General features: G+C 37.6%; 1 protein-coding gene across 5 annotated transcripts in view; it reads right to left on the reverse strand.

Annotated features, from left to right (window-relative positions):
• The window catches only part of HELZ (helicase with zinc finger), a 74,711-nt gene that overhangs the window by 44,174 nt on the left and 16,055 nt on the right, over positions 1-14,482 (reverse strand). For 4 of the 5 annotated variants that reach the window (XM_052687757.1, XM_052687758.1, XM_052687759.1 and 1 more), the window contains exons 3-11: positions 13,236-13,272; positions 10,056-10,180; positions 7,400-7,456; positions 6,648-6,696; positions 6,143-6,218; positions 3,469-3,667; positions 2,282-2,389; positions 1,670-1,967; positions 36-303 (exon numbers count right to left, since the gene is read on the reverse strand). In XM_052687757.1, coding sequence (XP_052543717.1) covers positions 36-303; positions 1,670-1,967; positions 2,282-2,389; positions 3,469-3,667; positions 6,143-6,218; positions 6,648-6,696; positions 7,400-7,456; positions 10,056-10,180; positions 13,236-13,272 — 1,217 coding nt within the window. The remainder of the gene's footprint in view (positions 1-35; positions 304-1,669; positions 1,968-2,281; positions 2,390-3,468; positions 3,668-6,142; positions 6,219-6,647; positions 6,697-7,399; positions 7,457-10,055; positions 10,181-13,235; positions 13,273-14,482) is intronic. The other variant, XM_052687760.1, reaches the window with a different exon arrangement.

Below are 14,482 nucleotides of genomic sequence, written 5' to 3' on the forward strand. Positions count from 1 at the left end.
CACATAGCATATACTTTTGTAAATGCATTACTTACTTGCTAACTTCCTTATACTGTGCTATTTCCTCAATATAAAGGAGGTCATGCAACCGTGACTGATAGTTGGTCTTGGTCAATGATTTGTCCAGGACAGATTGTGTAAATAACTGGTCAGCAGATAGAGGGATTTGGTATCTGGTAAGAAGGCTCTTCTCCAATTCAGTAGTTTCATTAGGTTCAAATTCTACAATAGTCTTAGAAGTAGAGTCCCAACGCTTGGCTGTAGTTAGTAGCTGTTGCCGTGCATGCATCAGATATTCAAGATCTGAGTACATAATAGACAAAGCAGACAAAGAGCTAAGTGACAAACAAACAAACACTACTAAAAATAATCCCATTAGAGAGAATGAATGAAGTGCAAGAGTCTCCTCTGTCCACAGCAGTTTCAGCAAATTCACTGCCAGACTTACCACCCCCAATTTTCAGGTGTACACAGAGCAAGTCGGCTCTCAAATTACCTTAACAAAGGCCCAGGATTCTGGCTTTACAAGTACATATTAAACAGCTAACACTCTTTGCATTCAAAGTAAGCATCAGCAACAAACTGCTTTAAGATTTTGGAATCCCTCTGTACACAGAGAAGCAACAGAAGAAAAGAAAACATCACTGACTAATGCTAAAGACTTCTATCTCAACTTCACCTACCTCTTTCACGTGGACTTGAACTGGCTGTTCCCTGTGCTGTTCCAGTTAGTTTAAGCCAGTGAGGACCCAGAACACACTAGTTTGACAGTGACTTTGCAAACAAATTATGACTTAGTTTTTTTTGAGGCTTAAACAGTTCTAAAATAAAAGGGCACCAGCTCTCCCAAAACTTGATGTCTTACGAAAGTCTGTCAGCTATGATTACCCAAGACAGCTACATGAGGATCAGATAATAGTTCCTGAAAAGACCATTGCCTTGCTTCTAAACATAGTATCTTGTTCTCAATACAATATTCTGTGCTTCAAGAGACACTACAACTTGTACAGACTTCCTGCTCTTTGGTCATCTGGAAAGACTGGTTTGTAGTCTTTGCATTTGCTATTCACAGTTTCTTCTTGGTAATGCTGAAGATGTTAATCTCTTATTTGCAAATAAATGCTGGGAATATAAAACTATTGCTTTCTTAGCGACATGTAGTTTTTTAAAAATACACATACACACAAATCACATTTTCCTTGCATTTCCAAAATTTGTTACACAGTTGTTGAGTTATAAACCTAAGTTTGTCTCTTGCCTTTGAGAAGTGCAGTCAGAGATTGCAAGAAAAAAGACACAGTCTTCTTTGATTAATGAATTATGAAGAATTTCTGTGATCTTCCCCACCTTTTTTCTACATGTTTAGCACTTTCATCAATGCAAGACACTACTACAGCAGAAATTCTCAGCTTTTTGACAAGATTTAGGAGCCATATCCTGATGTGGTATAATAATCCTAAGGACATTGCCTCCACTGCACCCAAGTCAATCTATACACATTCCGAAGCTTATGTCCACTATTCATATTCATACATGTGATTAAGATAATACACAGTAGAAGTTATTCATTAGCTGTTAATACAGATGCTACTCTGCCCAGAAACGTGAAAAAAGAAACAGATGGCATTAAAAGCTTTCATTATTCAAGAATAAATTTTTTATACGTTACCTTCAGTTGAAGCAGCATCAATCATTACTCGTTGCATGAGGACTGGTTCTAATCCAAAATCAAACACAACAGTTTGGCGAAAAGTTCCAAAGATTTCCGTGTTAAAGGCTATACTGACTTTGTATATATAGTGATCTATTCCATTCTGGACCATCTTTCCTCCTATCCATTCCTGACAGTTTTCTGGAACTTCTTGGGATACCTGGGTAGTGCTGTCTCCAGCAGATATTGCAATGATACTGAAATGTGGACGATGGGCGTCATAAAGCAATGCCACTCGATACAGCATTCTTGCAGGCTGTCAGAAAAAAATGCAAGCATTGAAATGAAAGCGTTGGAAAACAAAAATTATTTCAAGAGTGTCTTTATTTGCAGTCAATGACAGCTTACAAGAATTCTCAACTTGACAAAGCAGGTACGAGTCCTGCAGGCACAAGTCACAGTGCAAACCAGGGCACCTGATGCACAGCCACCAAGGCTGCTGGAGAAGGCACTGTGCTAGTGAACTGCTTTGTTTTAAAAAGAAGCACTACACAATTTTAATCACAAAAGGCTCTGGAATGCATTCTCGTTTGTATTACTCACTCAATGTCAAAAAATAAGCAGTTTTACCTTACAAGTGAGAGCAAACGTCCAAGTTTGATGAGACTTTTTGGTGGTGACAGTTACTGATAGCTCAGGATTATGCTCTACTCTCACTCCTTCTATACTTTCACTAAGCTAGATTAAAAGAAAGAGAGCATATTAAACTTCTACAGACAAAGTCAAAATAAAAGCATTCAGGAAAAACACAGTAATTTGGAACCAAAAATGAAAAAGAATGGTCTCAGATTGTGCAGGACTGATGCAAGTCCTGTGTGGAAATTTAATACAACATGTCCTACTTAAGAGACAAGCAAGCCAGAGCTACTGTATTATATAGAGTAGGCAGAGAGTATGACCATTTACAGCAATTAACCACAGGACTTGATTTTCAAAAACTTAACTGTACATATTTTAAGCAGAACATGATTATACTTAGAATGAAGGATCCAACACAGTGAGGCCCCGAGACTGTATTTCCAGAAGACCCCAGATCTCAATGGCATCAATGAGAACTCGAGAGATACCAGGAAATGAGAATGAAACTTTCTACTCATTAATCCATTTTGCAGAAAGTCCACTCTTCCCAAACTTAAGTCAACAATAGATGGACCGAAAACTCCTTAGGGTCAGTGGTAAGTAGAGCTGGTCGAATGCCACAGAAAAGTTCTTTGGAATTCCCAACAGCTGCTAGGATTCACCATATCCATACCCCTCACTCCTCAGCATTCAAACTTTTTTTTGAACATTGGAGATTGACTTTTCTTCATTAAAGTGTCTGCAGCTGCAGGCAAAGAAAAGGAGCCATGCAAAAACAAGAGTATTCTCTGCTAAGTCATGAAAACATCAACATTTATTTTCTCCAGTTTAAAAGGTTTTGCCATCCTCTCACAGAACATAATACCATGAGACTTGCCTGACTCATCCTGCACTAGGAATGGTAAATATGCAAAATGAGCACACTGTGATCAACCCACAAACTGTAATTCACCAACTCTACCATGAATTCCTGAAAAGGACGATTACATTTGCAGAAATCAGTTCAAGTCTCTGGTATCTTTGTAAGAAGAGACAGCGCAGGATGGAAAGGAGAGCAAACTGGTTGGACAATTTCTTGGTAATGAATAGTTCGACCAGCTCTGATAGTAAGGGCCAAAAACAGGCTCATCTGTTAGTTTAAAACATGAGCACATAGGGAAGTAGTATATTTTCCTTACCACTTTCTCAGGAGATAACGAATTCATCCATTTCTCAATCAAGGTTTCCATATAACTGCCCGAACACTGTTTGTTTTCCTTCTGCTGTTTTAATCTGATCAAGCGGGAGGCATATCGCTTTTGCCATTCTGTTAGCTCTTCCTGGGAATGTGCTGAAGTACACTGTGCACCGTACCTGCAGATCCCTTGCTCTAAAAATCTACATAAAATACGGAAAATGATTATGCCTTGAACTTTCCCTTCTCCGATTCAAAAATGAAATTTATCAAAGTCTTACTTTCAAAGCCAGAAGGACATTCCTTAAAGCTTTCTCTGAACTAAAGGCAGTTTTAGTCAATGGGAATTAATCTGGAAATGTATAAACACACAGCATTCTGTAAGATAGGCAGCAGCCTCTTACTGAAAAGCCTGAAAAGATGTGTCAGATTTCTTTGAAACACACGGGGATTTCTTACAAGATTTCCAGCTCCAAAGAAGAATCAAATGTTTGTAAAGCAATTAACACAGTGAGATCACAGACCACCCCCGAAATTGCTAGGCACTGTATTAACATGAATAAAATGCTGTCACAAGGGAAGATGCAGCATAGTTGCCTCCAATAGTCGTGCCATCAGCTGGCATTTGCTCAATCAGCAGTTTTTCCCAGCACAACAGTGACATCACGTGGACTTAACCATGAAATACACCTTCACAGAAATCTCTCAAGGAAAAGATTTATTTCCCTTGGTGAAGAGTGCATCAGTCCAAAAGGGTCTATTTTTAGAGAGTTAAGGACTTGTTAAAAATTCATAGCATGAGCTGATGCATCTAAATTAATGATTGTCAGCACCCCGCATCATTGACAAACACAGAAGTCATCAGTGATTGAAAAACATTTCCACAGTAACCAGATTACGTAACACAAAACACAGCATGAACTAGCATGAATTTTGAACTAGCTGACAAAAATAATACTTGACTATGACTCAAAAACCTTGCAGCAAAAGCACCTGGATATACAGGCCACACTTTCATCACTGATTACAACATAACACCTTTCCTTTAAGAAAAATTTGTTAAAAGTATTTAAAGGTTTAAGTGTCAAATCTCTAATAAAAGAAGCATGATATGTACTATGATGTTACTGCAGATTTTCCCAAGCTATGATCCTCAATATCTTCTGAATGAAAATATTTTTCTTAGTAGGCAATTTCAATACAGCATCACACATTTTCAAATTCAGCATTGCATTGATGTATTAAAATGCTAAAGCATAATTGCCATGATGGTGGCCCAAAGGAAATGGAGCAAAAGTATAAAATATAATGTCAACCCATTATTATAAGGTATTTGAATATATATATAACATGTATAATCTTGCAGATTTGCTTTTTCCTTTCCATTATTTAGTAGAAAAGCATTTTACTTTAAAAATCTGTCATCATCATGCACGCTTTCCAACTTTTGTGTTAAGATCTTTTTTCCCCATTTGAGATTAGCTTCTTATTTAATACCCCTGCAATCCCATAATTTCATTACCCAGAACAAATACAACAGACTCCTACAGCTTTATGGTGCATGGGAAAAATAAATCACAACTTTATAAATTCACGTTCAATACCTGCAGCCAACTCATTATAAAAAAATTAACACCTTAAATCCATGGTCAGAATCTTACTGTTCGTATGGATTTGCTGACTAAAGCACATCTTTCTCACTGTAAAGGTTAACACATAAGTAACCAGTAAAGCCAATCACAGCTTCAGTGGAAGAAGGTTTCAGAGCAATGGCTGGAAATATAGTACAGATGCTACTAAACAGGAAGTTATCATGAAGGTTAATATTTTTTTTTTTAAAGGTTTCCTTTTAAAATACTGATTATATATTAGATGTGCTAAAAGTAAACAGCTTCCAGGATTTAGCAGCTCTAGAAAAATCACATCAAACATACTCCAATTTCAACAGAATTGAGTGGTGCCATCTAAAAAGCAAGTCAGATTGCTACCCATGCAATAAATTTTGCTCATTTGCATAAATTATAGATATAGCAGAATCAAGTGTGTAATTTTTGCTTTTTCCCCTATAATACATTATTACATAAGCAGTTACCATTATATCAGGACAAACTGCAGGCAGAACTGACTGGTGGACTGAAATGGGGAAAAGAAACTTCAATACAACTAAAAGCTGTTGGACTTTCAGCAAGAAAATTCACCCCTATGTATAAGAATTTACGTTAAATGGACATTGTGAGATCCAGAGGGAAATTCTGCAAACATCTTTTAAGCCAAGATCACTTTTCAGCAAAGCCCACCCATCTGAAGGCCTGCACCTATATGCTGACAAAGTATGCTTCACTGTGCTTCATTTGCTAACAATGCTGTCTACAGAAGTGAATTTCCAAACACCTGAAATTATACAAATTCAAAAAGGGAGGGGAAGGTGACAGAAGTTGCCCTGCCTCTAGAAAAATGCTGCTCAAACTGTCCTAAAGACAATAGAAATAGTGATTTTACCTTACAGAAAAACTGAGGTGCCTCTGCACAAACTGACTTCTCTAAAAAACTCTGAATGAATCAACTCCAGTTCTAAGTGCTTTCACCTTTCTGAACATTCAATCATTCATTTATCAGCTTGGTCAAAGAGGAAGCGTTTTGATTCTTATGAGAACACTGGTATAAAGAGAAGGTGTTACCTTTTACATAGTGTATATTCTTCACTGCTTGTGACTCCCCTGGGTGGAGGGCGGAACTGCCAGCCATCCCGGGACCCTGCAGGTAGGAAAGCAACCCAAGTTCTGACTAGTTGCCAATTATTTTTTAACTCTGATAGCACCCAGAGAACCATGCCTTTAAACATCAATCCAAAGTGTATTTGTACACACGCAAAATTATCCACCTTAAAAATAATCTTCAATCCTTAACAAATTTATTTAGAACAAAGGTTTAAAGGGTATGAAGGCAAATTTGAATCATTTGCAGAAATCGTTAAGCTCTGGTACAACACTTGGACAAATAACTGGAAAATTCTGTCAACAAATTCAACCAAGAATGAGATAATTCAACCTAAATCCCAAGGGTTCGTCAAAATAAACAGTCAAGACTGATTTCTGGTGACTGCTATCCAGTGTTGAACATTCAACGGAATCTTCAAGGACTTCTCACTACAGAATTAAGTAGCTTTATAAATGAATTACATACCTTCCTCTAAATCTTCTACATGATATCCTGATGGAACTTTATCAGCTGCCTACAATTATTAAAAATACAGTTAAAGGATCACAAAACAATCTCAGCAATGAGAACTGCTCTGGCTTCTTTATTTTTAAAATGTGTTTCAGATCAATTGATACAAGAACATTCTGAAGTCTGAACTCAGTTATGGTCACAAAGGTGATTCTGTAACAACTAGATTACAACCAGTGATACAATTAATCCTGTCAGGAAGGCTGAGTCCACTCAACTTCAAAAGAGAATTTTGGAGGGTTCCACCACAAGGAGGGTACTTTTGTGTGGACTGCAATCAAAATTGAAAAGGCCAAAAGTCCAACCTCAATATTGAGATGTCTCTCAGCTTAAAATCTGTATCACGAGTAAAACCCAAATCAGTGACTTAAAGCATAAGAAGCCAAAAATTAAAATATATTAAAAGAAGTGACGGAGAGTGGTTATGCCATTTTACTGAAGTCCTACAGAATCATTTCCAACAGGGAAAAATAAAAAACATAATTAAAATGCATCAAATTCTTTCTACTTGCTACTTCAGCCTATAAGCATCACTATTTTCTCATACGTCATGAGAAACTGGGAGGAAAGGCTGCTGAAAAGGTGGTAAAGACCAACAGCCCAGAGGAAACTACTGTGTCTAAACCAGCAGGAGTAAGTGAGCTGGGATATTCTTCAGTTCTATCAGTTGCTACTCGTTATTTTCCCAAAAGCATGCTCATTATTACCTCTGTTTCAGCAAGAAGTGTTTTCAGTCGTGTCAGATCTTTAGTTACCATCCCGTTCTGGGGAGAGAAGTGAAGGAAGAAAATATTAACATGTGAAACACAAACTTTCAAACACATCCCACTCTTCACCAAAATGAAGGGCCACGAGGAAAGACTGAATTTGACTTCCAATGCACAGTGCTAAATGATATCTGTGTACAAGAGCAGCACATGTAGAACAAAACCTCTTAAGTTTGGCAACCACCCGAGACAGATAATATTAATAGTGACGTTACTCACTGAATGCCATCATCCAGACCAATACCCCACACAAGTGGTGGCCATGGAGGCAAGATGCTCCAGTGGACAAGGGCTCTTTGCTCAAAACTTCTGCTCTATTATCAGCCTGCTGGGTCACCTTCTGCAGTCACATCTTCATGCCTCGGCTTCCCACTTGCAAAATGTTGACTGTAACACTGCCTGCCTTTACACAGCACTTAGTAAGCTGCTGGCAGAAAGCACTACACAACAGCCATATGCTATGGCTGAACACTTCAGCTCCAAAGGAATCAATATAATAAACTGTCACTGCCACTGCAGCAATGAATTCATTTCTTCTTAAGGATATATTTTACAGCCTACTGATTTCTGCTTCCAACTCTCTCTGCTCTGACACAGACTGTATCATTTTTGGATTTTTCACTGAAGATAAGCAATGTAATGAAAAATACCTGCATGTTCAAGCATACCTGAATTACAACCTTTCAAAAGTGAGTTTAGCTCAAATAGATAACTAGTGTGCAACAGCTTTACATTCATCCAAGACAAAACCAAAAACCATCTTTGTTTTAATTCAAGTATATTTTTGCAGAAATTTAAGTCTCACTGCATTCACCAGACTTCTCCACACTTTCATTTGGTGCCCTGCTGAAGATTTATGTACTCAACAATTCACAAGCTTTGTTGGTTGTTTTTTTTTCAAAATCGTTTTTCACTTCCTCAGTAGAAAGGTTGCAAATTGAACCTGCTGAGCTTAAATGTATTAAAGCATAAATGAAGTAACCAAGAGTCACTCTCTTTAAGTCACAGGGGAGCAAAGTGGAGGGATTCCAGCTCTTCAATGAATTCCTTCCAAAACTTTTTTTCATTTCTCTTCTCATCCATTGGCAGAAGTCAGTGAACAAGTTTGATTTTAACATTCCCACCAAAAGCAACAGTGAACAATGACCTTAAAAGTGTAAACCTCTTACATTCTGCTTTGTAACAGAACTCTGGAATCACATAGGAAGATACCTTTCTGTACAGTAGTATCAAACAAGGCCACTGTACATTCCCTATGATAAGGAGTTTGGGGATTTTTACTCATTTTTTCTAAAAATCAAGTTTCCTTCAATCTTGCCAGGAATTTTTCAATGAAACTTTTTTCCCCACTAGAAAACACCAACCAGACAAAGAAATCTCTTTTATTTATGTAGAAACAGTCAACAGTGGGGGATGGAGAGAAGGAAAAAAAAGAAGGAAAAAAAAAAAAAATCAGGATAGATATAGCACAGAAAGACAACCAGAACATTCAGAAACACCTACTGCTGAAGTCAAGCACCAAGACACAAGTCATGGATTTCAGCTCACCGCAGGTTGTTTTCTAGGTGAATGTCTAACTAGGAAAGGCACAATCACTCAGGGTGCACTTTCACGTCTTTGCCTCGATTAACATATTTTCCAAAAGAAATTTTAAAAATCCATATTCATAGATATCAGGAAAGTGACTCTGCATAACTAATAAAGTATCAACACACAACTCATACAATAATACCCAAAAAAATTACACTTAAGCATCACAGTTTAATAATACTGAACATGATTAATCATTTAGAAATGTGTAATTACAAGGCAATGCTCGTGTAGCAATTTACTCCAGAAGAGAACTCATTTTTATCTCCTTTTCCTTCCCCAAGCCCAATTTCAGGTAACAGTCTCTCATGATACTTAACACACGTCACAGTCTGACAAGAGTTGCTCTTCTCTGCACTACAGGCCACGTCTCTGGATTGAGCACCACCAGCAGTTCAAGGTGATGAATTGCATATTGTTTAATCAAGATTAGAGGAATTAAAAGGATATCGTTCTTTGGAGATTTATACATACCCCTGGTTTTCCCCATCTGAGCAGTCACTTTAAACCTCAACATCTTTTGACAGTTCAAGGATAAAACAGAAACCTTGATAAGATGAAGTATTTCCCTGAAAAACTCTTCATGCTGTCTCACACTGTAGGCCAGTTACTTAATAGTCCCAACAACATTTTTTTCTGCTTCAGAGGTTAAATTCACTGAAGTACACACACAAAATGGTGTCAGGTGAGACCCAAAATATAAGCTGAAGTTTGAAATTCACATTATTCTATTAAATTACACAAATACAACTTTTTCTTGCCTTTTTTTTTTTTTTTTTTTTCCTCCTTTCTCTCTTCAGGATTCAGAGCCAACGAGAAGAAAAACTTGTCTAAATCAAGCTGACTCCGAAGCACTGACACAGCATGATCTCTGGCTTTTGCTATCACTCATTCTGCTGCAAGCCGCCAGTCAAACATAGGTTTGTTTTTCAAATACATCCCCCCAAAAAAACAGAAATACAAAACTGCTTTTTAAAATTACACAGATTGCAGGAAACACACTTACCAGTGATTCACCCATCAGTGATTTGGAAAGAACATTAGACACAATTTGCAGCTTCCCTTTAAGATGCATGCAGCAGAGCACCGCACGGAAAGATCCATCTCCCTTGGCCAGCCCCTCTCCCAGCACTGCAACACAAACCAGCAACTATTAGCTTCATCACAGCATACACTTAAATAAGCCCTACAGTTTTCCTTCATCTTTACCATGAAAATAATGTCCGAAACGTGGATTAAAAGCACGGCTTCTCTGAAAGACAAGACTTGGTATTACTTGCTCATGCCTAATATTAACTTGAAACTTGTCTCCTGCCATCTAAGAAATGCTGTACACGAGTCTCAAAAAAGGCTGTAATGTTTACATTCTAAAATAGACAAAAAATTAAATATGGGAAGGATAAATCCTAATATGTGACATAGACACAAAGGACCTCCTCTTCAGTGAAAGGGGGAAAAAAAACCCAGCAACCAACAACTTCTCAGTAACACAAACATGCTCAGGAAGATCCATTCATGCTCACAAAAAGCATGCCCTGTAGTTTCCAAATATAGCTAACCTCGTCGTGGTCAATTCCTGTTACTTTAAAAGGGCTTTTATTCACTTATGCTGTAAAGTTCAGGATATAGGAACGATTGTTTCAGTCGAGAAGTTTACAAGCTCCACGTAACAGAAAACCTGCCTCATGTTTTCTAGCACTGGATCAGCTAGTGAGACAAACAGACACTTTCAGCAACGCTTCCAATAGTGAAAGGATTTATTTCATGACACAGCCTTGCTTCAGACCAGCAGGCATACCATGTAATCACATATATTACCTGACCAGAAAAAGCAATGCCCTCCTGAGCAACTAAAAGGCCAGTGAAGCTGAGCACGTGAATTGAAAAGAAAGCTGGACAGTTGTTTAAAAAAAAATAATAATAATAATTACGGAATAAATACAGAATACAAATCTGTATTACTGTCATTGCAGGCAACATCAGCATCTGTGTTTATACTGCTATTCACGCAGACCATGGGTGCCAACAGCTTGTGTTACTGCTAACAGGAATTTTAAACTCGCCACAGCTTCAGGATTACATTTTGGAATGATAAAGCAAAGCTCCTCACTCAGACGTTCACATCATTAACAGAAACTACATCAAATGTGGCAAAAATAAGAGTCCCACAAAAACACCACACAAAACTGATCAGACAGCCCATCAAAATGAAATGGTAACTAAATACTGTCTGTACAGCCCCTCCAGGATTACTCCAGATTCACCACTCTGATGATACTGACCACATTTCCAAAAATAGAGCCTACTTCCCAAACCAGAAGCAGCAGCACCAGAAATAGCTTCAGCACGTCTGACAGTTTGCTATTTTAGCCTCAAAGACTGGATGTCCAATTATGAAATTCTGTATCATTAACCACACAGTGCTACCCAGCTAAAACATGCAATTGCACATAAAATGTTACAAATCTTTCACAGAAGGAATTAGTTCATGATTTGTGTAGCAGCTTAATAGATTTCTTTACTATCACTCCTTATAACAGTGCAAGCATTACACTATACAGAACATGCATTTCTTGATTTACCCCCAAAACAACTTGTCATTCAAGGTCAAAGTAGAACAGTCACAGGTATGTAACACACTGGGTTTGTACAAAGAAATAGAAATCTGTCTTGAAAAATAATTGTGAGCACCAAGGAATACAGTTAGGCCATACTAAGGTGCCTTCTCCCAAAGGATATTTCAAACAAAACTGGAACAAAAGCCTTTAAGGATTACAATGAAAATACTCAGATGTTAGGCTGCAATCAATAACAGCATAACAAAGAGAACCCCAATGCAACTGCTGATTGCTATATGCATAAAAATAAGGTGTATATAATACATAGGAACACACACACCACTTTTACACTGGCAAATAAATATGGCGTGAAGTTGATGAATGTCTTCAGTTTAAGATCTGGCAAAAGCACATGCAGAATACGCTGGCATGAATTAAAGGTATTAACACTGCACTGGTCTGGTTCTTTATCACTAAGATACAAGCTGGTTCCTCTAGATTTTTCAAATTTTCAAGTGTACCCAATGATTGGTTGGGTTTGATTGGCTCCTATTCCACCCCTTTCCATGCACAACTAGTGAGAGAAAGGAAAAATGCAGTTAACACCATGGCTCATCTGAGATGCTGGTTTCTGACACACGTGCCAAGAGAAGAAAAATGTTCAACAGACAAATGTGACCCAACTAACATTGCAACAATCCATCAGATCGCATCAGAGAGAACACCATTCATTCAAAAGGATTCTCCTTCCTGCCTCCTTTAAACGTCATTCTTCTTTCCATACAGCTCCCTCTCCCACCTATTTGCCATCATGAAAGGCAACTGGCATGTATCAACAGTTAGACCAAGAAAAGTCTACAGCTTGGGTACCAGTGAAGACAAATGTGCTTTAAAAAAGATAAACACCACTGCACAGAAACATCACAACAGTCCAATCACAAAGTCCATGCAACAAAACTGTCATCCCAGGAAATTTCCTTTAAAATTCAAGAATAGTTAAGAAACCAAAAACCAGAAGGTGGGATCTGCCCTGCTTGTTCTTCCAAATCTAACCTATCAACTGTTTACCAAATGTTTACCAAACTTAGAGTTCTCAGTAAGAACTGAGTTACTTTCCCTATAAATCAGTTACAAAGCAATTAGCCAACCTTGCTAATGTTTTTAAATGCCCCAATTCAACAAGGCACAGAAACACAAAAGGCTCAACTTGAAAAGTTACAAGTTTGGAAGTTCCAGCAAATAGAGATGAACATAAGCACACCATCCTGCTGCATCTCTCTGAATCAACACCAAATATGCAAACCCAAATATCAACCTAGGAAGGAATACGGAACAACCAGTTGTCTTTATCATCACAAAAATCCTATCATCATCAATCTATCCTACATCCATATGGTAAAATATCTACTTGCCCAAGAGCACCCCTATGCCAAAGAAAGCTGCTTCTCAGTTCTGGCACCTGAACATAAGGTATAAAATAGTGAGATCTCCTTAGAAAATCAAGTAGAGAAAGTCTTGTAAAACAAATAAATGTAACTAGCAAAACATCCCCTGTTAGCAAACCAACAAATTCAGACAACTGACTGCAATTTACAACACTAAATAGTAAAAGAAAGAAATAACCATACCATGCCTACAGTCTTCATCTGCTTGCCCATACTTTTTCTGAAAGGTAAAACATGAAAAGTTTAAAAATAGCATTATTCCACTTGGCATAAACAACTACATGCTTCAATTAGAATTTTCTTAAAACTTTCACAAACTCATTGGCTCTTTTTTTCCCAAGGTAGAACACATAAAGAACATCAGTCACTTGACAAATCCAGTCTAACGAACCTTTACAATGCTGATTTTGTCCTCAAATTCTCAGCAAATGAATATTGTGAAAAGTATGTGAAAGTGCAAAGATATGTTTATGTACCCATCTGTAGGTGGCTGACAGCATCCAGAAAAAACCTTGACTTTCTTCCTAGACTCCAGATTTTAAAAAATCCAACTGCTGCTAATATTGTGCTGCTGGAATTTGAGGGTCTGTAGTTTATTTACTGTCTTATCAATTACGATTTTAAACACTACATCTTTTGCAAAAACACATTTTTCTACTTAAAAATCTGTATAAATCTTTAATACTTAAGTACTTAAAGTATCAATGTAATTCTTTAATAGAGAGGTTTTGATTGCAAGAGTTTTCCAAAATCCCTAAAGGCTTATTGCAACAAATGCCACTATGCTGAACATCCAGACAGGTGCCTCAAAGCATTTCCAGAGGCATTCAGGTCAGAAATGTGTTAAATACTGCTAAGCATCTATCTGCCTACTGACCTATGGAAATGATTTTGAGAACTCCATCTGTGGGAACACAAGTGCCACAAAAAAAAACAAACAGCAAAACCAAGCCAGCTATATGATAGGTCACATCTAAACTCAGGAAGCTTCCTAATTCTTATTTTGCACATGGAATAGCTAACTATCTATTTAAAGAATGGGCTTGATTTATCTTAAAGGCGTCCAGCAAGGTCTTACAAGTCGGCCAAACATTTTCCATGTGAGATGATGTTGTTCATAACTGATAAGTGAAGATTTGAGGACAAGAAGGCCCCTGTAAATCTGTAATAACAACATTTCCAAAACAGAAGGGTAAAGAAATTAACCATTCCAATGTCCTTTCCCTTAGGGAACTGTAGCATTCTAATGCATTCATGGAAGATCACACTTTTGGTAATGGCATCACCTACAATTCAGGGACATGCAGCTTGCCTTGCATTTACAAAAACCCTTACAAAGCTCCCAGTTTTCATATTTCCATTCAAAATCCACCAGAGCCTGAGAGTTACGTCTTTCAGCAGACATGCTCCAGCCTAGCAATGGAAAACTA

The sequence above is a fragment of the Tympanuchus pallidicinctus genome, unplaced genomic scaffold (genome assembly GCF_026119805.1).
Source record: "Tympanuchus pallidicinctus isolate F22 unplaced genomic scaffold, pur_lepc_1.0 scaffold23, whole genome shotgun sequence".
In the NCBI taxonomy this organism is placed as follows: domain Eukaryota; kingdom Metazoa; phylum Chordata; class Aves; order Galliformes; family Phasianidae; genus Tympanuchus; species Tympanuchus pallidicinctus.